The sequence below is a fragment of the Hemiscyllium ocellatum genome, chromosome 9, assembly GCF_020745735.1.
Source record: "Hemiscyllium ocellatum isolate sHemOce1 chromosome 9, sHemOce1.pat.X.cur, whole genome shotgun sequence".
Lineage (NCBI taxonomy): Eukaryota > Metazoa > Chordata > Chondrichthyes > Orectolobiformes > Hemiscylliidae > Hemiscyllium > Hemiscyllium ocellatum.
The window spans coordinates 53398399-53425943 of NC_083409.1; the positions used below are offsets into that span (position 1 = coordinate 53398399).

Below are 27545 nucleotides of genomic sequence, written 5' to 3' on the forward strand. Positions count from 1 at the left end.
TTATATGCAAGTTTTGCAATAAAACTTGTGAGATACATGTGCTGACGCTCATATTTCTTAAATTGTTCTTTAATTTTGATTACTTTTTAGGATGCTAAGATACATGTTGAAAATTTATTTAAAATTTAAAGAAGTGATGCCTGTTGCTGGTCTCATTAAAATGCAATAAATCTTGAGACCATTATGTATTGGTAATTAATATGGTTGTCTCCTCAGCTTTTTGTTAAAATTTACTTTCATGATTTTTAAAAGAATGCATTAATGAAGCCTACTGAAGTAGAACTGAAAGATGAAATTTAAAAGTAGAAGTAGAGAGACACCAAGGAAATGTATTCTGAAGTGTGTTCTGGAGCTGAATTTAGTAATATTAGCAGAGGCCAACTCTTATATACAAACTTCCAACTCTCATTCAAAGTCTGAAGTGTTATGGATTAGAAACATCATAAACATTTCAGGAATATGCTTTCTTTCTAAAAGATTGTGAACTCCCCTTCTCTGTTAATACCCCAGTTATTCACCACAACTGAACAAATCTCGCCCTGTAAAAGGTCTCATTAGAATAGTAGTTTGTAAGTTCTTGATTTTCGTTTTGTATGCTTCCAATGCGATTATTTGCTACAGCATTTAAACGGGTGGTGAATTGTTCCAGTGTCAAGGAAGATTTGTTGCAGCATGCAAACATTCAAGCAGGGGGAAGTGATCAGTAACTTGATGATTCCATTTTATTTATCTTTGATTAGGTTATAAAAATAGATCTACAAGTAAAATAAGTTTTAATTTTTGTACTGCAAGTAGCGTAAGTTGTACTGCAAATGTGACCTGAAAGGTTTATGAAACATTTTTCGGAAACTACCCAGAATCTGTGAATTTAAAATTTGACTACCTGTTCTATTCTAGTCTCACCCCGAGGGGCAAAGATAACCATGTTAATTTTTTTCTCCTACCAACTCAACTGTCTTCTGAAAACTTTTCCTTACCACCATTAGGTGTGAGAAACTGATGAATTCTACTTTTTATTTTAACCTGCTTACTTCCTCTGAATTGTCAGGCTTCTAATGATTTTGCATTTTGGGTGTGCCAGTGTTTACTCCGGTTAAGCATTGTTAAGACTCTGGGCTGGTGCATATAATCTAAGGGGTACATCAACATTTACAGTATGGTGAAAAACTGGTCTAATTTTGAAACTCATGAGAAATTTTTGTTAAGTGCTGGGTTTCAGAAAATCCAGTGTCTGAAATCTGCATCTTTCTTTCTGACCTGAAAGACCAGTTTTGATAAAAATGGGATCTGCCTTGCTTGTGATTAGAATGCTGTTTCTGACCTTCAGGCAGCCTCATGATTTTTAGTGGGCTTTTAAATTTGTTAAAAAAAAAGCCCATTATGTCTTGCCCACTCAGCTGTCAGTTATTTTGTTTAAACTCTAACTATTGAGAGCAGGAATGTCAGAGTGATAATTGGAGAAGCAATAGATATGGGAAAGACATAGTTACTCTAGCAATCACATATTCTGCCATTCACACACTGGTTGCTCCAGTTGTTCCAACCACTAATTTTTGGGGAGACGTACAAATCTCTCCTGAACTGAGGTGGAACTCAGGCCAGTTATTGTTCTGGATATACAAAATTCCTGGTTCCAGAGTCTGAACTTGACTTGGTATTGTAATGACAGCACCTCATAGAGATGTACAGCATGGAAACAGATCCTTCGGTCCAACCTGTCCATGCCGACCAGATATCCCAACCCAACCTAGTCCTACCTGCCAGCACCCGGCCCATAACCCTCCAACCCCTTCCTATTCATATACCCATCCAGATGTCTCTTAAATGTTGCAATTGTACCAGCCTCCACCACTTCCTCTGGCAGCTCATTCCATACACATACCACCCTCTGTGTGAACAAGTTGCCCTTTAGGTCTCTTTTATATCTTTCCCCTCTCACCCTAAACCTATGCTGTCTAGTTCTGGACTCCTGACCCCAGGGAAAACTTTGCCTATTTACCCTATCTATGCCCCTCATAATTTTATAAACCTCTATAAGATCACCCCTCAGCCTCCGACTCTCCAGGGAAAACAGCCCCAGCCTGGCAACGTGTACATCTTTTCTGGACCTGTTCAAGTTTCACAACATCTTTTCGATAGGAAGGAGACCAGACTTGCACGCAATATTCCAACAGTGGCCTAATCAATGTCCTGTACAGCCGCAACGTGACCTCCCAACTCCTGTACTCAATACTCTGACCAATAAAGGAAAGCATACCAACACCACCTTCGCTATCTTATCTACCTGCAGCTCCACTTTCGAGGAGCTATGAACCTGCACTCCGAGGTCTCTTTGTTTGGGACCTTTCGTTTAGATTTAAGATGATTCCATGCAGCCTTTTGAACTGAACGAGTATAATGCTAGTTAAAGTTGAGAGAGAGATGATGTACTATTGGGGAATTTGATGTATCTCATTTGGTAAGTGTAGAATCAAACTGAAACTTGGGTGTGCTGATTGTTGGCTGTAATGTAGACCCACTGAATTGGTTAAGATTTGTCAGTTCAACAGAAGTTGAACCTGGAAACTTGCTGACTTTGAAAAAATTGCTGGGTTGTGGGGATCATGACTGCTACCTTTTATGTAAACAAACCTGTCATGCTAGGTGGTGAAGCAGTATTAAATAAGAAGAAAATCATCCACGTGCAGAAATTAATTTGATTTGTTACAAGCTAACATAAAAACTAATGTTTGTTTAATTTCTATTTCATTGAATCAGATGTCTGGATCTTGAGATGAATCTGATTTTGATTTATTTTTGTAACTTGGAAGTTGACTTCAGAATACAAGTTTGGGATAAAATAAGCAAGAACTAAGGAAGTATCGTGAACAGAATATCTCATGTTAATGCTTTGACTCACTGGGATTGACTCCCCTTGTAAGAAGTGATCAGAGACTTTTCGGATGGCAATTTCAGTTCAAGTGGTGACACCTTACCTCTTTTTCTTCTGAAGCTTTCCTGTCTGATGTACATAATGCAGCAAAGTCATGTTGTTATTAGTATAGACATCATCCTGTACCAACTGCATGGAAAACTGGCATGTTAAAATGCTGAGGACACTTTGACTTGGAAAGTAGCAAATATAAAACGTCTGTGCAAAAACATGGCAGATAATCTAAAATTTGGGACAATATGAAGTTCACTTTAGAAGGAAGAATAAAAAAGTGTTAATTAAATGGAGAATGACTGCAGGATTCAGATGAATAGGAATCTAGAGTTCTAGTATATTAGTTATTACACTTACTGAATTGATAGTATTTTGAGTCAGATGTGACTCTTTGGAACTAAAAGGGCTAGAAATTGATGGGTATTTTAATGCTGTTGACAGAAGGGAAAGAGGTGAGGGTGTTCACAGCAGTAGACAAAAGAGAGTGCTAGCAACGTTAAAGCAATGATTGAGATGTAACATAGCACCCTTTCACTACTCTTTCTTACACCTAAGATTGTCTTTTGCTGTCTATCCACTTTGACTTCATTTCTTTCATGGTCCATCATGGTGGATTGCTTGTGTTCTTAATCTGATTGTAGCTATAGGGAGAGGCTGAACAGACTGGGGCTGTTCCAGAAACTGTGTTCTTTCTATCTGTGCACCATTTGGAGGCCGCCAGGGTTTTATTCTTGATCCCCTTTCCCTTTTCATCCACATGCTGCCTTCAGCAGTGTCGGCTATTAACGTCATTTGTACCAGTTCCTCACTGCAGGGTTAAAACTCTTCCAAGCAGCACTATCCATATACCTACATTGCAAGGCTTGTAGTGGTTCATGAAGTTAGCTTACCACCATCTTGTCAAGCCATTTAGAGATGGGCAATAAATGCTGACCGTATCCACACACCTATATCCCACAAAATGAAAAGAGTAGTTTTCCTAAAAAAAACTATTATAACTATGCAGCTGTAGCACAATAAATGTAGAATGATAATGTTCAAAGTATTTGTGTTATTAAAATACTATCATCTTGGAATTACAGATTATGTATTTGATGTCATGGGAGAATAAATAGTCTTTACTTGCTATTCAGTAGCCTGATAAATTAGGAAGCCTGTCTTTGACTACTCTTCTGTTGAGTGTCAAGTATTGATATGGTTTGGCAAGCAAAGAAGAGGTTCTGTACTTTTTATTCTGATTATACGGAATAATTAACTGTGACCACAATATAGAACCCCGAATTTCATTGTGCTTTAGTGGGATACTTGTGATTGTATGAGGATGTGATGTCAATTGAACTTTTATTTCGTGTTAGTACTTCTATACAACAAAGTGTTACATTGTATACGTATTTGACATTGCTGTCAGTAAAAGAGAACTTTTTTTATATAAAACATAAACTCCAAGATGATCAATTTTGTCATTGTCATGGGCTGTTTCTGTAGATTGTTACTGGAATTTATATTCAGATATTTATGACATTTTGTACTTTGCAAACATAATCTTGATCTTGTTGGCCGGGCAATAATGAAAGATCCTTTTTGGAATTGAAGGAAATGCCTTCAGACATTTGAAGTTAGACATCGATTGAAGTTCCAGACTAAGATGCATAAAACTGAATTGTGGCAAGAACTGTTGAACAAGTGATTTAAGGTTTGATGATCTTTTATACTAGCTGTGGTAGTGCTTTGTGGCAGTAGCAGCTGAATGTATTTTTTGAGATTTGCACTACGTCTGTTCTGTTCAGTAAATCTAGGCAAAATTAGAACTTTGCGACACCTTGTCAGAAATAATTCAGGATTTATTTGAATATGAGAGAGTGTATTTAAGATTATGGATTACAATTTATAACTTGCATTCATCAGGTAAAAACTCAGACAGATATGAGAAAAACACCTGTGTCAGAGGCGAGGAAAACACCAGTGACCCAGTCACAAAACCAAACCAGCAACTCTCAGTTCATCCCCATCCATCATCCAGGTGCATTTCCTCCTCTTCCTAGCAGGCCAGGTGAGTGTATTTATATATTTGGAAATCACTCTGCAAATGCAAGGCCTGAAAAGCCAGCTATGTAGTTATCTATGGGTTCTGTATTTTATATCTGATCTTTTGTTTTCAATGGATTCCAATGTTGACCTTATAAAAACTGATCCGAGGATGGAGTTTTACATGGTTAATGTACTGTGCTGTTCAGTTAGCTCTCACCTAACAATTGTTATGCAGTGTTCTGGCCCACTTGATTTTTCAGAATTTGCTCAATTTACAAAGTATGAGCAAGTTCCCATTGTAGCTGTGCGACCTCTACAGAGGCAGGGCATAGTAAGTCACATAAACATCCCTGTATTTTGCTTGGATAGATGTGTCTCTTTAAATGCAAGTGGCCTCTTTTGACAATGAAATTATTAATAAAATGGCTGCTTTTATTTAGATTTTGCAGAAGTTGTTTGGGTAACACAATGTCCAGCCAAATCCATGCCTATCATAACTGTGAAGGCAGGAATAATCAAGAATGGAGTGACAGAAAAGTCCAATTCTGACTAAATTTGAAATATACTAATGACTAAAGAGGGTGCTCCATGTCCACAACATCACATTAAAACATGGAGAAAGTGAGGACTGGAGATGCTGGCAATCAGAGTCAAAGAGTTTGGTGCTGGAAAATCCCAGCCGGTCAGTAGGAAGAGGGGCTTATACTCAAAACATCGATTCTCCTACTGCTCAGATACTGCCTGATCGGCTATGCTTTTCCAGCGCCACACTCTTCGACAACATTGCAACATGCTTCATAGAAGGGAGTTTTGCTAATTATTTTTAATGAGTTATGTGCCTCTGATTAGCTGTAGGTGCAGAAGTCTGGCTGTCTTCTACCCTCTAACTTGGATTGCTGGTTTTGCATTGTCATAGAAAATGTGAAAGGTGGCATAGTCTTTTGGTGTAATCTGACCCTGCTTCTCTTGATTCTTTGCTCTTCCTCTCCATCCTCAAAACATTATAACAAATACATTATTTCAATATTTTTAAAATGTTGTGAACATTGAATTTATATGATTGGGTAAATGGCAAAGCAACTCTTTGGTATCAGTGAGAAGAAATGTTTGATCATATAAATGCAGTTTGCTAGTCTGCTTCCCTGTCACCATTCCAGGATGAAATAAATCTGCAGTGACCTACTCTGTCCTTTGAAGCATCCACTGCTGTCACATTAGAAGCAATGCTAATTGTCTCATCCCCTTTCACCAGATCACCCACCAGCACAGATAACTAGGGTCTAATCTTAAGCTTGCTCTCATTCTTGCTCACCCCAATTATCATTGCCCATTTAGACTTTGTCAGCAAATCAATGTCACTGCTACTCCTCTGCATTTCTCTAAAGATGACTATTCATTTATTGTAGATTCTTGTATTGATATTCAGATTTTTACTGAGACTTGCATTGTGATACCTTGTTTCTTACTGAAACCCCAGTATGAATGTAATTCATCTGTGCTACTGAACCACTGTAGTCAAAGTACGGGCCATATATTATTTGGTGAAATGTAAGAAAAAGATGAAATCTGCTTTATGCTTTGTTACAAATGTCATCCACAAACACTTCGGATTTTCATGGTGCAAAAGGAGACCATTCAATTTGTTGTGTATGAGCAAGTTTTCCATATAAACGTTGACTTTGTGCCTTTTTTCCTGTAACTCTAGACATGGTTTATACTCGCAAATGAGGGTGATGTTGAAGTCAACTCCAGTGTCCTGAGAGTACAAAATCCTCCTCTCTCTACCTCTTGCCACGCATTCATCTGTCCAATTGACCTATTTGCATGTAGACTTGAGGCTGGAGCTAGGAGTAATATGAAGATTACTGTTTTTGATGTCTGGCTTGTTAATTTTCTAGCCCTGAGTTCTGAATGCAGGACCATATTCCCTTTTCTATCTCTTTTTACATAAGAAAGGGAGTACTTCTTCACCTAACTCCCTCAATTTGCCAAATACCTAGCACTCTGCTCAAGTAGTATTCAGTGCTAAGTCACACTGAAATGCTATATTCATATATTTTAAAACTAAAGAGTTAGCTGAACCCTAGTTACAGAAAAAACAGTTCAAAGTAACTTCCTTAATTAACCAATGATAGCTGTTCCCTACTGGGTAGTTTGTATGCCCCTGCTTAGACCCATAGCCTCCTGAATTTAAATACACCTTTGTCAAATCTTAACTGTTAGATGTTAAATTCAAACAACTTTGTATTTTTGGTTTGAAAGTTCAAAACCTCAAATTCCATTTCTGTAGACTAGATTAAATTTGATGGAGGTGTACAAGATTGTGACAGGCTTACATAAGGTATACCATTTTACTGCTCCTCGGATGCAGCCTGAACTGCTGTGCTCTTCCAGCACCACTAATCCAGAATCTGGTTTCCAGCATCTGCAGTCATTGTTTTTAGCAAGTAAATAACCTGTTTACATTCATCTATGCTTGAAAAACTTGGGGCACAGATTTACTGCTTGAATGCTGCCTGAATTGCTGTGCTTTTCCAGCACCACTCTAATCTTGACTTTTAATATTTTGAACAAGCAATGCAGGGGGAAAATGGGAAAGAGCTGAAAATGTGTTGCTGGAAAAGCGCTGCAGGTCAGGCAGCATCCAAGGAACAGGCCTGTTCCTTGGATGCTGCCTGACCTGCTGTGCTTTTCCAGCAACACATTTTCAGCTCTGATCTCCAGCATCTGCAGACCTCACTTTCTCCTCGAAAATGGGAAAGAGCCTTTTTCACATCAGAAGAGGAATTGACCTGGAACTTCTTGCTCATAATACTATTGGAGGCAGAAACAATTAATGATTTGCAATAAAAAGTTAATGGCACTCATAAAATAAGCTTACAAACTTACAGAGATCAGGTGTGGGAGTGAACTTAATTGCATTGCTCCACAGAGCGCCTTAAGACTCCCTGTGCCAAATAGCCTCCTTCTCTGTCATCAGTGGTTCACTAACTCTATTAAGCAGCATGCTGTTATTTCTTTAAATGCTGATTGGGATTCATATGCATGCTGAATCATTGGATTGCTATGCCTGGTAACAATCTTTAATAATGTCTTGTTATTACAGGGTTCCCTCCACCTCCCTATCTTGTGTCACCACCAGTTACTTTCCAGATGACACCTGGCTATACCTTTCCACCTGGAGTTTCCATACCAGGACCCTTCCTCCAAGCCACTAGTCACCCACAGTCAGGGAACCAGGTACCTGGTGGAAAGCAGTCTCATGTCCCTTATAGCCAGCAGAGACCATCAGGGCAAGGGCCAATTAACCAAGGGTCCCAACAACAACAACCTCAGCAACATCAGGTTGCCCAGTCCCAGTCACAGCTTCAGGTTCAGGTTGTGAACCAACAGTCCCCCACGAAGGCAGCACAGCAACTGGGAAAGAATCAACATCATCTGGGACCTCAGCAGGTAAGGCAAATGTGGCAAATTCTGAAAATTTGTTAAACTTTTATTTTGAAAGATAATATCCAGTTTTTACTTTTGAAAGCTGTTTGTCTTCTGTCTGAGCATTTGTGATTGAACGTATACACAATGTCATCATTTTAATGACCCAAATAGTTTGTTTTAATTAGAGTTTCTCTGTCTCCTTGTTTGTTATCTCTGCCATTTATTTTAAGAAGACTTCTGTGTGTATACTAACAAGATTGTGTAATATAAAGTAGTATTAGAAATGCTACTGAATCAATAGAGATTGTTCAAATATGTCATGTGGTTTTTTTTGTTGCATTTTTCATGTGAGGTCTATAACTACCATGTTAATAATTGTATTATCTACCACTGTTGCAAAATATTAAGAAGCTATTTTTCAGTGCTGTTTTGATTTGCTGACCTGCTTTGAACATTGTCTCCATGTTTAAGTATGTTTCTGTTGCAAGCCTATTTTTGTGGAAACATGGTGGATCTGATAATTGGCTAGTGTCCTCAATTTTTAAATTTGAACCTTAGTGTGATGATGTTTTGTCTTTTGTAGCCAAAACAATATACCAAGCTTTAAATTACTTTGATAGGAAAACTTGTCATCAAGCGTGTGGTATTTTATGTTGAGCACCATAAGATTGAAACTTTGTGTGCAATCATTGTATCATGTATAAATTAGCTTGTGTTTTGTGGCCTATGTCAGTAGTGTATAGATAGATAGTTTCTAATTCACTGACAACCTTCTGCAAACTAGGTAATTAATTTTTGATTACTTGTAGTTAAAATATTATATTTTCTCTTATTGAGTATTTGCAGGCTGATCAGACCAATCAGCTGTGGAATCAACATCACGCAGTCCCCTCTCAGCATCAGAAGACATCAATCCAGATGTCTTTGAAACAGCAACCATACTACATGCATCAGGACCCATTAAAGCTGTTTGAAAAGTCACTTCACCAACAATCACAGCAAGTCCAGATGGAAAAGAATCTGAAGCCTTTCACTATGGAACCATTTACCCCCAATCCTTCAGATGTGCAGAAATTGCAGGACTTTGCATGGGACTATGGTATGTTGAGAAGAGTTGATTATTTCTTGAGGTAAATACTCTGTTGTTTGAAATTGTTGTTCTCACCAAGAAGGTCTTGGATTCAATCCCACAGTCTTCGAGTTACTTGATCCCTGTGGGAGTGGTAGGCACTACAATCACAGTGTACATTTGTGGTAGAGTGAAAAATTGATCTGGGTTCCTGCTGTGATTTCTACCTAATAACTCATCCATAAAATCTCTCATATGTAGAAGCTGGATGAGAATATGATCTGACTGTTCTGTAACTCCTACTTTGACCTCTTTGTTATTCTCAGACAACCTGCTAAGACTTAATGTTACAGTTTACCCTTAATAAAAAGTTGATACAGTACAAAGGGTTCTGCATGAGTTTTCAACCTTCAGAAGAGGAGAAACAAGATGTATTGTAGAATGGGACAGCTGTATTGTTGAGATTGTCTCCAGCATGTGGTGTATTGTACTGCCCACTGGCTAGAAAACATAAAGTTAATATGAGATACCTTCTATTTGTTATGATAGTTGGAACATTTGATATAGTATACTGAAAATATAAATTTTGATTATTTCTGATTCTGGTTTTTTATTTTAAGTGGTCTTTTCCTCTCTTACACTTGTACTTGCAAGTCTGTTCTTGTTTAAAAGAAAATGTTCCTTAGGTTGGTTGCCACTGTCTTAAATGCTTTATTATTTAATGAATGAAATTCATTTTCTGTAGAATAAAATCTTTACTTATTCCTTAAACTGCCATTTCCCTTGAAAGTTCCAAATGTTCATGCATAGCATTGCAGTTTGCATCCCTACATTTGTCCTTTATCATCTTTTTATTCTAGCTTGATATCGTCAATTTGTTTTATTGCAGCCCTAATTAATATTGCTTTGAATATTTCTCTCACTCAATCCTCTGTTAATTATGTTCATTTTCTGTTTTATGAAAGTGTATTCATAACTCTAATAGGACAACAGAACCTTTAAAGCTTTCTGACTTGTACCTTGCTTACCATTGTACCAAAAATACCAATAGATAGTACTAAACATTCAAATAAATAAAGAGAGCAAAATTTGACTAACTGACATATGCATTACTTTTTCATTTTGTTTTTAATACTTTCTTAGTTGGGTGATTGCAATTCCCTTAAAATTAATGCTTCTGGGTTTGTAAAGGAAAGCAACATTGATTTACCATTATAAGATCCTCAAATTAAAGTTAAAAATCACAGAACACCAGGTTATAGTCCAACAGGTTTAATTGGAAACACTAGCTTTTGGGGTGTCACTCCTTCAGGTGGTTGTGAAGGACCTGATGAAGGAGCGGCGCTCCAAATGCTAGTGCTTCCAATTAAACCTGTTGGAGTATAACCTGGTGTTGTGAGATTTTTAATTTTTGTACACCCCAGTCCAACACCGGCATCTCCAAATCATTCAAATTAAAGGCGGGATATGTGGTTGAAAACTTGAGAGGTTGAAATGGTTAGGATTGTATTAACTGAAGTTTAGAAGAATCAGGGGGAATCTCATCTAACCCTATAAAATGCTAACAGGGCTAGACAAATTAAATGCAGGAAGGATGTTACCAATGGGGGAAACTGGAATCAGGGTCATTGTTTATGGGTAAGGGATAAACCTTTCTGGATGAGATGAGCAGAATTTTATTTTACCCAAAGTGTGGTGAGCCTTTGGAATTCACTACACAAAGTAGTTAAGGCCAAAAGGTTGTGTTTTTCAAGAAGCAGGTAGATGTAGATCTTGTGTCTAAAGGAATCAAGCGACATGAGGGAGGGTTGGCTTAAGGTTTTGAGCATGATCATATTGAATGACAGTGCAGACTTGAGGGATGAAATAGCCTACCCCACGCCTCCTATCTTCTCTGTCTCTGTCTATGCCTGTACGAATATTGGATGGAGAGGAAACAGATAAAATCTTTTGATCTTGAAAATAGAATTTAGTAAGCAAGGGTAAGGTGACAAGTAAAGAATAAATTACATGAATCTTGAAAATTTGAGTGTGGATGAGATGATTGATGATATGTGTAATAAATGAAACAAGATGGGCGTATTGGACCTATCTGGATTTTTTTGTCTCAAAATGCTTATATTCTTCTGCCAGAAATGCGGCATATTATGGGACCTCAATTGAGTAATGATCGTATGGTGAAACGACAACCAGGGGTATTTCGAGCAGATCAAGATAGCATGTCTAGAATGCAGTCGTATGAGGTAAGTTGTAAATAAATACAATTGAGCATAGTTTAGTACATTATGAAACTCTGAAAATATGCACATATGTTAGCTGCTTTGATTTCATTTCACCAAAGCTAATTCTCATAAATTTATCCTGTAGGATTTTTTTACAATTATTGTGCTGCAGAGATATTTAGATTCAACTCAATGTTTTATATTGAGATTTTTATTCTTCATTGCTGACTTGCTGTTTTACACAGGATTTAACCTACCGAGTTAAACAATGAAATTTAAGATAACTTTATTTGTGAAAATAAACTATTTGAGAAAGGAATGAGTGGAATTGGAAGTCCCTTAATTCTTAGCACAGTGGGGCATATGAATTAAAATGATGCCTCTAAAGTATTTCTTGACATGTATTTCTTTGGTGATTTGATATGTTTTGATTTGTTGTGTTTTGCTGTTAATCATGTTAAGTTTTTAGAAATAACTGAGTTTGTTTTCTCTAAATATTATTCCAGTTAGACTGTAATGATATTATAAGCCAGAATCACCAGTCTTCAAGTTATGCTGGCTAATAAGTGATATTTGTGACCACTTTGTAATATAGCATAATCTTCAAGCAGCATCTTTATTTGCTATCTCCATAGTGTTCTGTCCCTGTCCTATTCTACCTGCTGCATTTTGTACACTTGCACATAATTTGACATCCACAGTCTTTACATTATTTTGTAAATTGCAGACCTTTACATTAGCTATTCACTAATATAGTTAAGTACATTAATTAGTCCTGTTCAGTGATTTGAATGACTCATCTGCAAATATCTTGTTAGAAGTATTTATTGCTTTTTTAAATATTGATCCTTTTAAAAGTAGAACTATTTAAATATGGAATGAAATAAGTTCGTTTTGTAGCTATGTGCTTGTAAATATAAGGATTAGTAAGCTCAAACTATAGTGAGGGTTCTTCATAAATACCGTTTAAATTGGGTGGATGATTGATTAAAAATATTTTAAGATTATGTTTTCCATTATTTGCTATACAATAAGAATTATTTTGCCCCAGAAGACTATGTTAGTACTGTACTTTAATTCATTTAAAATCTTATCTGGACTCTGTGTTAATTTCAGCTTCAGTGCTTCTCAGCAGTTTCATCCTCTCCAGTAAATTCACAGCCATAGATAAATTATATTGTGCCAGGAATCTTTTATTGATGAGTATATTTTCAGTATTTTTAATTCTGAAGCCAGCCCTAAGACTTTGTTTACTTTTGTTTGCTCTCTCTGAGTATTCTTTCTTCCTCTGTTCCTCTTCTGTCTGTAGGATGCCAAGAGCTCACCTCTGTTGCCTCCAGATCTGTTAAAAAGTATTGCTGACTTTGAGGAGGAGGAAGAGCTGGCTTTTTCCAAACCCCATGATTTCTACCAGGCCTTGACTAGCCCTCTTTGCAGTACTTCAGGGCGAGGTTTCTTTGTATGTACTTTGATCTTCTGTTTTCTGACTTTTTCCATAACTCATGTATGGCAGTTATTTAAGCAGCAGTATCAGTAAATTACTTCATGCTGCTTACTCAATTGTTTGATGTTTCAGGCAAATGACTTAATGGAGCATATACTTGGCTGTTTTGTATTTTCTTTTTGAGACACAGTTATATTTCAAAGCATGTTGTTTAATTTTGGTACAGGTCACCATTGCAGACTGGTGAAGTTTATTGCAACTTCACATTTTTAGTATTGTCATTTTGAAAAGGTGTATTTTTGTAGTAAATCCATTACAAGCCTTGATTGAAATAAGTCTAATGATTAAGGAATTGAAGTTAGTCATTTTAATAGACATGTAACGTCCAATTCATGACAGCACATTCATGTTGATGCTACCAACAAAGCAGAATTACCTAGGAGAGGGATTTTTGGAGTTCCATATCTATAGTAATTTTGAAAAAAATTGAATAATAAGAGAAGGGGGAGGTGAAAGACAAAGGATAAAATCAAATGCCATCCAAGTCAGTATTGGAAGAAACGGGATTGGAGGCTGCCTGGAACAAGGTAGCAGTGTTCAAAGAAAACAGCTATGCTGAAAATCCCGTTAGTATTTTGAGAGTGTTGGGTTGGAAATGTACAATTCCAAAAAGGCAGACAAAGGATAGTGGAGAAAGTAGAACTCTAAGGTTTCCATAGTTGCGGGTTAATTGATGTGAATTGTTGTTTTACAAACATTACGTACAGGAAGTGTCAGCACAAAAATAATAGAAATTGTCTACAAACCTTAAGCACAGTGAAGATATGTGAATCCATTGGAAACAGTTCAGGGAAGCAGCAGGTTGTCTTAGGAAATCGGTGGGAAGGCTCAGCTTTAGTTGCTGAAGTTTAAAAGAATAAGAGACAAGTTGACTTGAATATATAAAATCAAATCAAATTTGATTCTTTTCTAATTGCACTTTTTTTTGTGATTCATGCAGTAGGATACTCTGATTCCTCTGCATCTTTCAACATTTGCATTTTATCAACACATTGGATTTTGTTTAACATCCAGTGACCAAGAAACCGGTGTGTTTCTTTTCCACCTTTCCTCCCAGTGCTTCATTGAGATATTTTAGTTAAGTTTCAAGTTTTCACGGCAAGTGTTTTGTTTGAAATCTTTTCCCTCTGAACTTAATTTTTACTTTCAATGCTGTGATTATTAATATCTTTGGATGTTCCTGTTCATAGATTGCACCTGCATCTGTCCATTTAAATCTGTCCAAGTTACTGATTGGATGCTATTCAATTCTGCTAATTAATGTTTTAACCCACCCATCCTGTATTCATTATGTCTCGCAGGTCTGCTCTATTGCATATATGTTGAAAAAAAGGGGGGTGCTCACAAAGCTTTTTCCAATCTTATTGGACAGAATTGCAAGAATACTAAATCTCAAATGGAAATGCAATTCATTATGCAGGACAGGAGACAGTAATATTTGGGTAGCAAATGAACTCTTTACCAATCAGTAACCCTTCTCCTGCACCCTAAATTATTCCATTTGAGATTTGGTTTTCTTACGATTCTATCCAGATGAGTTTAAGACATGAACACGCTAGGTGAGTGGGCAAAGAAATGGCAGATAGAGTACAGTGTGGGAAAATGTGAGGTTATGCACTTTGGTAAGAAGAATAGAGATTATTTTCTAAACTGAGAAAGGCTTCAGAAATCTGAAGTATAAGGGTCTTTGATCCTAGTTCAGGATTCTCTTAAGATTAAATGCAGCTTCAGTTAGTAGTTAGCAAGGCAAATGCAATATTAGCATTAATTTTAAGAGGCTTGGAATATGAGAGCATAGATGTCCTGCTGAGGCTGTTTAAGACTTTGGGTCTGACCGTATTTGGAATATCGTGAGCAGTTTTAGTTTCTGTATCTAAGGAAGGATGTGCTGGCATTGGATGGTGTCCAGAAGAAATTTACAAGAATGATCCCAGGATGAAGAGTTTGTCATATGAGTGCATGAGGACTCTGAGTCTGTACTTGATTGAGTTTAGAAGGATGGGGATGGTGGTGGGATATGATTAAAACTCTCAGTACACTGCGAGGCCTTGATAGATGTTTCCACTTAGAGGATAGATTGGGATTTGAGGTTCCAGCTTGAGAATGACTGATTATAAGACATGGACATGCTAGGTGAGTGGACAAGGAAGTGACAGATGGAGCACAGTGTGAGAAACCATTTAGAACTGAGATGAGAACAAATTCCTTCAGTCAGTGTCTTTAATCTGTGAAACTCATTGCCACAGAGGGCTGTGTTGACCATGTCATTGAATGTAATTAAGACTTGATTAATAAGGGATCAAGGGTTACAGGGGAATGCAGGAGAATGGGGTTGAGAAACATAGCCCTGATCAAATGGTGGAACAGACTATTTTGGCCGAATGGGCTAATTCTGTTCCTATATCTTATTTTACCCCAGTGGTATTCAAGTTTTGTACTACCAAGTAATTATTTATAAATTGCTCCTCCAGAATTGCACATTAAATGAAAGAAAATACATGATGCTGATGGTCAGGCTGACGAGAAATAGGTGGCAGTAATTCACTAGCAAGTTCTTACATATTGTTATTGTCTTCAATGTCACTGACCATTATCCTCCCTATTGAGTTCTGCCTCCACTTCTTTCTTTCTTGCCATCCTTCAATCTTTTTCCTCTTTGATCCTTTTTCTCCTCTTCCCTTGTCCTTCTCCAATTTCTCTCTCTTTCTCTCTGTTTGAATGAACACATTGTGCGTCACTTTTCTCGAATGCATCAATAGACCATTTATATCTGTCTCCAGCAGATTGTTTGTTTTTTCATAATTACTTGAAGAGAAACTACAAGGTAATATTTCAAATAGTTTTCTCAACTAAATTTGCTTTCTCTTAGAGAAAGAAGAAAATGTATTAAATATGCACATGTTGTAAATTGTTCAATTATAGATGCTGTGCAAATCTCAATATCTTTGCATGTTTTAATTAAAATTATATAAACCTTGAGTTCTAAAAGTGAACAACCTCCAATAACCTGTCACTGTGACTCAGTTGCTCCGGTATTGTCTCCATAATGCTTATGCCTTTTTCATAAAATAATCTGTTGAATTGGTAAGTATGCTAAGAGGAATCTACTAGATATCCACATTAGTGTTGTACATCTGATATGAAATAATCAATGATGTAGAGTGCACAATTAAAATTGACATTTCTAGAATTGAGATAGTTTTATATAAAATTACTGGATTAAAGAAGTTATATTGGATAGGATTTTGGGTTTTGTTGTTCTTTTCTGATGCAAAAATATTCTTAAGTCCTGTTATCTTAACAATTGAGGCATAACTGACACGGATCTTTGATTCCAAAAACTGAAAGTTGTGTTTATGTTGCTGTATGTGCTAATATAGCATAACATAGTAAATGCTCCTTTTGGAAGAGAGCTGAACTATGTGGATTTCAGTCAGTATTTTGCAGGCATTTGACATTGGACTGCTTTCAGTTTTGAAATACTTCACTCTTCTCTACTTTTTTTTTAGACAACATTTTTTTAGATTAGATTACTTTAGTGTGGAAACAGGCCCTTCGGCTCAACAACCGACCCGCCGAAACGCAACCCACCCATACCCCTACATTTACCCCTTACCTAACACTACGGGCAATTTAGCATAGCCAATTCACCTGGCCCGCACATCTTTGGACTGTGGGAGGAAACCGGAGCACCCAGAGGAAACCCACGCAGACACGGGGAGAACGTGCAAACTCCACACAGCCAGTCGCCTGAGTCGGGAATTGAACCCGGGTCTCAGGTGCTGTGAGACAGCAGTGCTAACCACTGTGCCACCATGCCGCCCCAGTTATTTCAATAAAAAAATAGTTTAATTAAGGAAAGCCAGCATAAGTGCCCTCGACATCGGGAATGCATTGCATTTATCTAACTGAGCATAAAACTAAATGTGAAAATTTCCAGATCCCTTTGCCACATGCCATTTAAATATAAAATTGATACTTTGAATTCTTAAGTTTTTAAGCTTCCTTTATAATTTTAAAGCATGAAACTCGTTGCTTTCTCCAATTAATCTTCTCTAAAGTTCAAATCAGTAATATGATTTTTAGCCAGTCTTGTCAGACCATAAGATCTGATTTCCAGGTAACAAGAAACATGATGTTGACTATGCAACACACTCAGGGGTTTGTATTGTCATCTTGAAGGCACTCTACTTCAAAAAGGGAGGCAGGCAAAAAGCAGGTAACAATAGACCAATTAGCCTAACATCTATTGTTGGAATCAATTAAAGAAGTAATACGAGAACAGTTGGAAAATCATAATCTAACTAACTAGAGTCCGTATGGCTTCATGAAAGAAAAATAATGTCTGAAAATTAGTTTTTTGAGGAAGTCTCCTATCAGAGTAGACAGACAGGAGAATCAGTAGATGTAATGTATTTGGACTTCAAGAAAGCATATTACATTATACCTCGCAAAACATTAAGTCATAACATAAAGTCCCACAGTGTTGGTATAGCTAGAGAATTGGCTAATGAGAAAGAAGCAGCAAATTGGTTCTTTTTCAGATTCAGTTGGCAACCGGTGGGCTTCCACTGGGATCAGTGCTGGGAGTGCAGCTATTTACAGTATATGCTAGTGGGCTGAAGTAAGGAAACCAATATATTGTACCCAGATTTGCAGATAACACAAAAATAGGTGAAACGGCAGGCTACGTGAGGGATGCAAACAGTTTCCAGAGAGTTATTGATAGATTAAGTGGACAAAATGTTGAAAAATGAAGTATAATATAAGAAAATATGAAGTTCATTTTGGAAGGGAGAACAAAAGAAATTTAAATATAAAAATCTGCAGGAAATTGCATCACAAAGGGACTTAAGGGTACTTGTGCAAGAAACACAAAGTTAGCACACAGATGCAGCAGGAAATTAGGAATGCTAATGGAATGTTGCTCCTTATCCCACTGGGATTGGAATATAAGCATAGGGAAATCTTAGTGCCAAAGTACAGGCCAATTTGGAGTATGGAGACAGAAACAGAAGTTGCTGGTAAAGCTCAGCAGGTCTGGCAGCATCTGTGAAGAGAAATCAAAGTTAATATTTGGGCCCAATGACCCTTCTTCAGAACTTTAATAAATGATTGCGTGCAGGTAAAAGGCCTGTAGGACCTACTGAGCTTTTCCAGCAACTTGTGTTTCTGATTTACAGCATCCACTGTTCTCTTGGTTTGTATTCTGGAGTATGGAGGGTAATTTTGGTCCCCTAATTTATGAAGATCCATCATTTTATTGAAGGCACTTGGGAGCAAAGGTTCAACAGGATGGGATTCTACTCATTGGATTTGATTCCCTACAGATTAGATAACATTCCCGACAGTGTGGCAATAGGCCATTTGGCCCAACAGGCTCACACCACCACCCTCTGAAGAGTAACTCACCCAGACCCATTCCATTACCCTATTACTCTACATTTACCCTAACTAATACTCCCAACACTATGGACAATTTGGCAGAAATGGGTACTGCAGATGCTGGAGTGTAGAGTCAAGATTAGAGTGGTGCTGGAAAAGCAAAGCAGGTCAGGCAGAATGCGAGCAGCAGGAAAATCAACGTTTCGGGCAAAAGCCCTTCATCAAGAATGGCTTTTGCCCGAAACATAGATTTTCTTGCTCCTCAGATGCTTTTCCAGCACCATTCTAATCTTGACTTTGGACAATGCACCTGACCTGCGTGGCTTTGGTCTGTGTGAGAGGGAACACATGCACTCACAGGGAGAATGTGTAAACTTCACCCAGACGGTCGCCTGAGGTGGGCTGGAGTTCAGAAGAATGAGAGATGATCTCAATGCTACATATGGGATTCTTAAGGGGCTTGATAGGGTAAATGCTGAGAGGATATTTCTCCTCATTGAACTGTCTAAGACCAGAGGGTATAGCCTCAGAATTAAAGGATGCCAATTTAAGACTGAGATGAGGAATTTCTTCTAAGATTTGAGAGTCTTTGCAATTTATGGTCACAGAGAGCTGTGGGGGCTGAGCCCTTGTGTAAACTTAAGACTGAGATAGATTTTTAATCAGTAAGGGAAAAACGGGAAAGTGAATGTGAAATGTGTTGGATCAGCCATGATCCTATTGAATGGTGGACCATGTTTGAGGGATGAGTGGCCTACTCCTCTTCCTGTTTCTTATGGGCTTATACTATTGTTATTTGACTGGGGTTTGGCTGGCTGGGCAGCTGGTTAGTGATGTAGTGTGATGCCAACAGTCATTCAATTCCACATCGATTAAGGTTACTATGAAGGTGCCATCTACTCAGCATCTTCCCTGTTCTGACGTGTGACCCTCTGGTTAAACCAGGCATCTCTCCTTAATGAGAGAGTTAGCCTTTGGGACTTTGGCATCTTTTTACTATTTTTGATCTTTCATTAAATTATTGTTTTTTTGCTGATTTTTGGTGGTAGATTGTAAGGTTGAATTCTAAACAAAAAGTAAAACTACTGAATTTAACAGTACAGGCTTGAACTTTCAACTTCCACATTTGACTGAAGTGGGTTAAGCTGCCTAGTTAAAGAAATATTGACTTTAACATCAGGTTCGTGGGTTTTCCAATCTTCTTGAAACTTATCTGTGAAACTAAGACAAGTATGTAACAACAATCAAGGATTCTGAACCAATCTTGGACAAAAGCAGCAAACATTTGAATGCTCAGAAATGCTTTAATACCAGCTAGTGGGAAAAGATTTTGTGTGAAGTACTTTCACCACAATGTTAACTGTACAACATGCAGCTAATTTTTACACTTTAGAGACTTGCTCTAATGTTTAAAGATAGTTGATGCTGCTTCTTTGTGTTAGACCACAGAGGTTGATTACTGACAGCACCTACTGGAGCCTGCTGCTGACAGACTTGCAACTGCACAGCAGAGGGCTATAGCACAGGCAGTGTTGTCAGCGCAAAAACATAAGATCAGTCTCCTCAATGAGGCTGAACACCGGTGCCTTAAGATGTTAGGTCTGGTAATGATGGATAAATGCAGCCTCGTTGACAGCCCACCACTTGATGGACCTGGCAATTAGTATCACCACAGCCCTCGTTTTTTTTTTAAATCACTGGATCCTTCCCGAGTTCTTCTACAGACAGCTTCAGGATCTCCTAGATGATACAGGTGACTGGGTGTTTGCAAGTGCTGGCAGTTATGTCAGTGTTGCTGATTCAGATCTAAATTATCCGAATGTTGGCTTTCCAGACATGACTGGCTTCCCACAAGTGCAAGACACTATCATCTGTACAAAGGTGACACTGTGGGTGCACATATGACCTTGCTCTTTTCATTCATTAATTATTCATGATTTTAAAGGTACGCAACAGCATTTCATGGTACCTATCGCACTTTCCATGGGAGCACATATTATCACATTGACTTCTTTCATGCATGGAGTGCTTTCCTCCAACTACTTCCTCTGTGAATTCCACTCTGAAGGCCAATAATTGACTGCTACTGCTCAATCATTTCTTTCTTCGGAGACCCTGAGTTACAGGATCTGTATTATGGACTCTTTCCATGTCCCCACTCATTTCCATCATCTGTCTTGCCCACTGGTGAAATGAGTGTTACTATGTGAACATACAACCGGTTTGGTCCTATGAAAGTGTGAGAAACTGAGTTCATGCATGTTCTGCACAATCTTTGTGAACAATCCGGTGTAGCAGGCTGTGTTGTCAAGTGCTGCTGGTTAAAGCTTTTATTAAAGTTGATTGCATGATGTGAAAATTCAGTATGGTGGTGTCATCAGCAACCTGTAAAGGGAGGAAAGAAAACTTGTTCAGCAGCATTACTATTGTGAAAACAGCAATATCTGCATCCTGGAGTTACTACTGACTAGAAACTGGACTAGCCAAATAAATACTGTGACTACTGGAGCACGTCAGCGGATGAAAATTTTGCAGAAGTAACTTACCCCATTGTCAGGAGCATGATGGAATACCCTCCATTTGCCTAGATGAATGCAGCACTTACAAGAATCAAGAAGCTTGACATCAACTAGGAAAAAGTAACCCACCTTGAACATTCAGTCCTTCCATTACTGATACACAGTAGCAGCATGTTTACCATCTACAAGATGCATTGCAGAACACACACAGGTTCTTTTCACAATACTTTTCAAGCCCACAAACTCTGCCACCTAAAAGAACAAATACAATGGACAGAAAGGCAGAACGTAAATCTTATAATTCTTCTCTACTTCTTTCACTATTTAGATTTGTAATTAGAATGTGATTCCTTTACTATTGCTGGATCAAAAACCTGGAGCTACCTGGCTAAAAACAATATGTACCTACATGTGCAGATGGTCTGCAGTACTTCAAGAAAGTAGCTCACCACCACCTTCTCAAGGGAAGTTGGGAATGGCCAATAGACTACAGCTTTTCTGATCTGTTAGTTGTTTTATGGATCCCAAGTTACACAGAAGAGTTAATAAACGTATCAGCAAATGTTAGAAAAGCCAAATGTGGCTATGTTAATTCAGTCATTCATTATATAAATGTACTTTAATAAGTTAATAAGGCATAGTACATGTGACATACTTTCTGAAGCATTCACTTTTGATGTAATTTAATTATCTTTTTGTTTCATGTAGATGCCGAACAGATCTCGAATTGAGAGACCTTCTGAGCTAATCACGTCTTCTTCCTTGTTATCTTTGCCACCCTTTTCACTCAACCAGGTAGATTTAGCAAAATCAAAAACTGTTTCTAAAAATTAACGAATATTTGTAATGCTTTTTAACTTCTCAGCAACAGGAGGTTATTTAAATTGTTTAAATTATAATTATTAAAGATATATTAAGGAAATAATCTTTCAGATATTGTCGTATAATGACTTTTAGCAAGGCATTTGATAAGGTTCCCCATGGTAGGCTCATTCAGAAGGTCAGGAGGAATGGGATACAGGGGAACTTTGCTGTCTGGATACAGAATTGACTGGCCAACAGAAGACAGCGAGTGGTAGTAGAAGGAAAATATTCTGCCTGGAAGTCAGTGGTGAGTGGTGTTCCACAGGGCTCTGTCCTTGGGCCTCTACTGTTTGTAATTTTTATTCATGACTTGGGTGAGGGGATTGAAGGATGGGTCAGCAAGTTTGCAGACAGCACAAAGGTTGGTCGTCGTTGATCATATAGATCAACGTTGATCGGGCTGTTGTAGGCTGCAGCGGGACATTGACAGGATGCAGAGATGGGCTGAGAGGTAACAGATGGAGTTCAACCTGGATAACTGCGAGGTGATGCATTTTGGAAGGTCGAATTTGAAAGCTGAGTACAGGATTAAGGATAGGATTCTTGGTAGTGTGGAGGAACAGAGGGATCTTGGTGTGCAGGTACATAGATCCCTTAAAATGTACCAAGTGGACAGGGTTGTTAAGAAAGCAGCATATGGTGTTTTGGCTTTCATTAACAGGGGGATTGAGTTTGAGTTGTGAGATCTTGTTAAGACCATAAGACATAGGAGTGCAAGTAAGGCCATTCGGCCCATCGAGTCCACTCCACCATTTAATCATGGCTGATGGGCATTTCAACTCCACTTACCAGCATTCTCCCCATAGCCCTGAATTCCTTGTGACATCAAGAATTTATCAATCTCTGCCTTGAAGCCATTTAGCATCCAAGCCTCCACTGCACTCCGCAGCAATGAATTCCACAGGCCCATCACTCTCTGGCTGAAGAAATGTCTCTGCATTTCTGTTCTGAATTTATCCCCTCTAATTCTAAGGCTGTGCCCACGGGTTCTAGTCTCCTCGCCTAATGGAAACAATTTCATAGCGTCCACCCTTTCCAAGCCATGTATTATCTTGTAAGTTTCTATTAGATCCCCCCTTAACTTTCTAAACTCCAGTGAATACAATCCCAGGATCCTCAGCTGTTCCTCTTATGTTAGACTTGCCATTCCAGGGATCATCCGTGTGAATCTCCGCTGGACTCGCTCCAGTGCCAGTATGTCCCTCCTGAGGTGTGGAGCCCAAAACTGGACACAGTACTCCAAATGGGGCCTAACCAGAGCTTTATAAAGGCTCAGTAGCACATCGTTGCTTTTATATTCCAACCCTCTTGAGATAAATGACAACATTTCATTCGCTTTCTTAATCGCGGATTCAACCTGCAAGAATCCTCGACTAGCACTCCCAGATCCCTTTGTACTTTGGCTTTATGAATTTCCTCACCATTTAGAAAGTAGTCCATGCTTGTATTCTTTTTTCCAAAGTGTAAGACCTCACGTTTGCTCTCGTTGAATTCCATCAGCCGTTTCCTGGACCACTCTCCCAAACTGTCTAGATTCTTCTGCAGCCTCCCCACTTCCTCAGTACTACCTGCCTGTCCCCCTAACTTCGTAATATCGGCAAACTTCGCTAGAATGCCCCCAGTCCCTTCATCCAGATCATTGATATATAACGTGAACAGCTGCGGCCCTAACACTGAACCCTGTGGGACACCGCTTGTCACCAGCTGCCGTTCCGAAAAAGAACCTTTTATCCCAACTCTCTGCCTTCTGTCAGACAGCCAATCCTCAATCCATGCCAGTAGCTCACCTCAAACACCATCGACCCTCACCTTACTCAGCAGCCTCCCGTGTAGCATCTTATCAAAGGCCTTTTGGAAGTCTAGATAGACCACATCCACCGAGTTTCCCTGGTCTAACCTACTTGTCACCTCTTTAAAGAATTCTAACAGGTTTGTCAGGCACAACCTCCCCTTACTAAATCCATGTTGACTTGTTCTAATCCGACCCTTCTCTTCCAAGAATTTAGAAACCTCATCCTTAACGATGGATTCTAGAATTTTACCAACAATCGAGGTTAGGCTAATTGGCCTATAATTTTCCATCTTTTGTCTTGATCCTTTCTTGAACAAGGGAGTTAGAACAGTGATCTTCCAATCATCCGGGATTTTCCCTGACTCCAGTGACTTCTGAAAGATCTCAACCAACGCCTCCGCTATTTCCTCAGCCACCTCCCTCAGAACTCTAGGATGTAGCCCATCGGGGCCAGGAGATTTGTCAATTTTAAGACCTTTTAGCTTTTCTAGCACTGTCTCTTTTGTAATGGCAGCCATACACAACTCAGCCCCCTGACTCCCTTTACTTGTTGGGATATTACTCATGTCTTCCACTGTGAAGACTGATGCAAAGTACTTAAGTTCTCCAGTTATTTCCTTATCTCCCATCACTATGCTTCCAGCATCAGTTTGAAGTGGCCCATTGTCTACTTTTGCCTGTCGTTTGTTTCTTATGTATTGAAAGAAACTTTTACTATCATTTCTAATATTACTGGCTAGCCTACCTTCATATTTGATCCTCTCCTTCCTTATTTCTCTCTTTGTTATCCTTTGTTTGTTTTTGTAGCCTTCCCAATCTTCTGATTTCCCAGTGTTCTTGGCCACTTTATAGGATCTCTCTTTTTCTTTCCCTTTCCTGACTTCCTTTGTCAGCCATGGCTGTCTAATCCCTCCCCCGATAATCTATCTTTTCTTGGGGATGAACCTCTGTACAGTGTCCTTAATTATACCTACAAACTCCTGCCATTTTTGCTCTACTGTCTTCTCCGCTAGGCTCTGCTTCCATTTGATTTTCGTCAGTTCCTCTCTCATGCCCTCGTAATCACCTTTATTTAACTGTAACACCATTACATCTGATTTTGCCTTCTCTCTTTCAAACTGCAGACTGAACTCTACCATATTATGATCGCTGCTTCCTAAGTGTTCCCTTACTCTAAGATCTTTTATAAAGTCTGGAGTTGGTTCCGGCTTTATAAAACTTTGGTTAGACCACACTTGGAATACTGCGTCCAGTTCTGGTCACCCTATTATAGGAAAGATGTGGATGATTTGGAGAGGATTCAGAGGAGGTTTACTAGGATGCTGCCTGGACTGGAGGGCTTATCTTATGAAGAGAGGTTGACTGAGCTCAGACTTTTTTCATGGGAGAAGAGGAGGAGGAGAGGGGACCTTATTGAGGTATTCAAGATAATGAGAGGCATTAATAGAGTCGATAGCCAGAGACTATTTCTCAGGGCAGAAATGGCTAACACGAGGAGTCATAGTTTTAAGCTGGTTGGAGGAAAGTATAGAGGGGATATCAGAGGCGGGTTCTTTACACAAGAGAGTTGAGAGCATGGAATGCATTGCCAGCAGCAGTTGTGGAAGCAATGTCATTGGTGACATTTAAGAGACTGCTGGACATGCATATGGTCACAGAAATTTGAGGGTGCATACATGAGGATCAATGGTCGGCACAACATCGTTGGCTGAAGGGCCTGTTCTGTGCTGTACTGTTCTACGTTCTATTTAGTCATTAAGTTCCTCTGAGTAAACTAGGGCAAACTGTGTGCCTTTTCTCCTCCTGTTTCCTAAATGCCAGGATTGATTCTGTGAAATAAAAGACACTTATTTAATTGACAACTCTTCATGGAGGTAATTTTTGTGTTGAGATGTATATTGCAAACTTTACTCTGCATCTTTAGTTCAGTACTCTACTGGTATTTCTGGTTTCATTTATGCTATTGCAACTTGACTCTGGTAGCCACACAGGAATAGAATCATCTAAGAACAACATTATATTATAAAGTTTGCATAGAGAAGTAATATTTTTCTATAAAAAGTTGTACGAAGATATTTATTTACTTTTAGCTTGATTTTATTTTGATTTCTTTGCGAGTGTCAGCTTAGCTCAGATGTTAGTTACTTGCATCAGGTGAGGAAATTCAAGCTGAAATGTAGACAGAGGTGATGATAGTTATGAAACGTACCATTGGAATGATGTCTTAACTTTAATATTCTAATAGCATGCCATTTCTCATGATCCTATTACATTATTCCTGTTGCTTTCAGGAGAACTCTCAGAATAACAGCATCTTCAGTGAGGTTTACGGCAAGAATTTAGCACCAAGTGGGAAATCAGAGAATGCACTACCCCAAGCATTCCATGAGGCCTCCTGCTACTCACTATTTGATGGAAACCCTTGGTCCCCTTCTCTTCCTGCCAGCTCAGGTTAGTGTTTAAGATGCAGTCTTTGTTTACTGCAAAGATAAAGAACTGTGAAACACTTCACAACTGAAAATGTTCCTTTCATGATTTTGAGTAGCTGCAAGTGAGATCCTGTTTCCAAACGCACTATTTAAAAATTGATCAAGGATATAGACACCTAGTTCCATTTTTTAATCCCTGCAATAATTATCTAATTGATCATGTAATCAATTAATTCCTGAAGAAGGGCTAATGCCCGAAACGTCAATTCTCCTCCTTGGATGCTGCCTGACCTGCTGCGCTTTTCCAGCAACACATTTTTCACCTCTGACCTCCAGCATCTGCAGTCCTCACTTTCTCCATGTTATCAATTAATTAAGGACACTGATTTCCATTTTGTTCATGGAGAAATAATAAGATCACATTTTTAAAAACTCAAAACACCAATAAACATCTTAGTAATTAACTAAGTTTCAATTCCTAAAATCTAGGTTTAAATTCAATCCATAGGTCCATGCTAATAAAATGATAACCCTTTTCTTTCATCCTTAGTGGAATTATTACAGGTTTGGGTGCAAGAATTTTCACTTGCTATTTTTGTGTTCTTTCTACACATGTTTCTTCAAATAATAGATCATTCAACACCAGCAAGCCAGTCTCCACACTCCTCTAATCCCAGCAGTCTACCAAGTTCTCCTCCAACTCACAACCAGAACTCATTCTCTGGCTTTGGACCTATTGGAACACCTGATAACAGTGAGAGGAGGCTGCCTGATCGCTGGAACATGAAACGTATTGATAAGCCAGGTAAAGTACATAACATCCTCAAATATTGCTGTCGTCTTGCCTCTTTAATGAATGGCTTAGCTATGTTTAGAAAAGGCCACTTAAGGTTTTTGGAACTGAGTTCAGTTCAGTTTGTAAAAGTCTAAAGTTAATAAATAATTTCTGTTGCCTGTAACCTGTGCATGTTTCTTTTTAAATGGTTCACTATACAGTCCACAGACTGAACCATATAAGTTATTGAGCCTGATAATGAGTGGATGTTGAAAATGGTGAAATAATTCAGGTAAGGTGAATGTTAATTTGGGTTTCCTGACAGGCGCAATATTTTCGTAAGAAAAGGTGGCCTGAGATTAAACAATAATTTTAGATCAATGGATGGTCAGGAAAATAAAAGAATTTAAAACTTTAACAAGCCGTCAAGAAACTGTCTTTAAAGGCACAAGTTATCATTTTGTCTTGACTGCAGCGATAATAAACAAATTAAATTATATCCCTTAATGTCCTGAATCACTATCTGCCTACTGATCTGAATGTTAAATGTCATATAGTGCTATTCAAAGAACAGAGACTTCTTGTGTGCTGAATACCATT

General features: G+C 38.4%; 1 protein-coding gene across 3 annotated transcripts in view; it reads left to right on the forward strand.

The window, feature by feature from the left end:
• The window catches only part of smg7 (SMG7 nonsense mediated mRNA decay factor), a 139327-nt gene that overhangs the window by 100989 nt on the left and 10793 nt on the right, over positions 1-27545 (forward strand). The window contains exons 15-22 of one of the 3 annotated variants that reach the window (XM_060830316.1): positions 4832-4976; positions 8061-8407; positions 9224-9485; positions 11589-11698; positions 12987-13136; positions 21794-21880; positions 26033-26192; positions 26802-26975. In XM_060830316.1, coding sequence (XP_060686299.1) covers positions 4832-4976; positions 8061-8407; positions 9224-9485; positions 11589-11698; positions 12987-13136; positions 21794-21880; positions 26033-26192; positions 26802-26975 — 1435 coding nt within the window. The remainder of the gene's footprint in view (positions 1-4831; positions 4977-8060; positions 8408-9223; positions 9486-11588; positions 11699-12986; positions 13137-21793; positions 21881-26032; positions 26193-26801; positions 26976-27545) is intronic. The other 2 variants (XM_060830314.1, XM_060830315.1) reach the window with 2 other exon arrangements.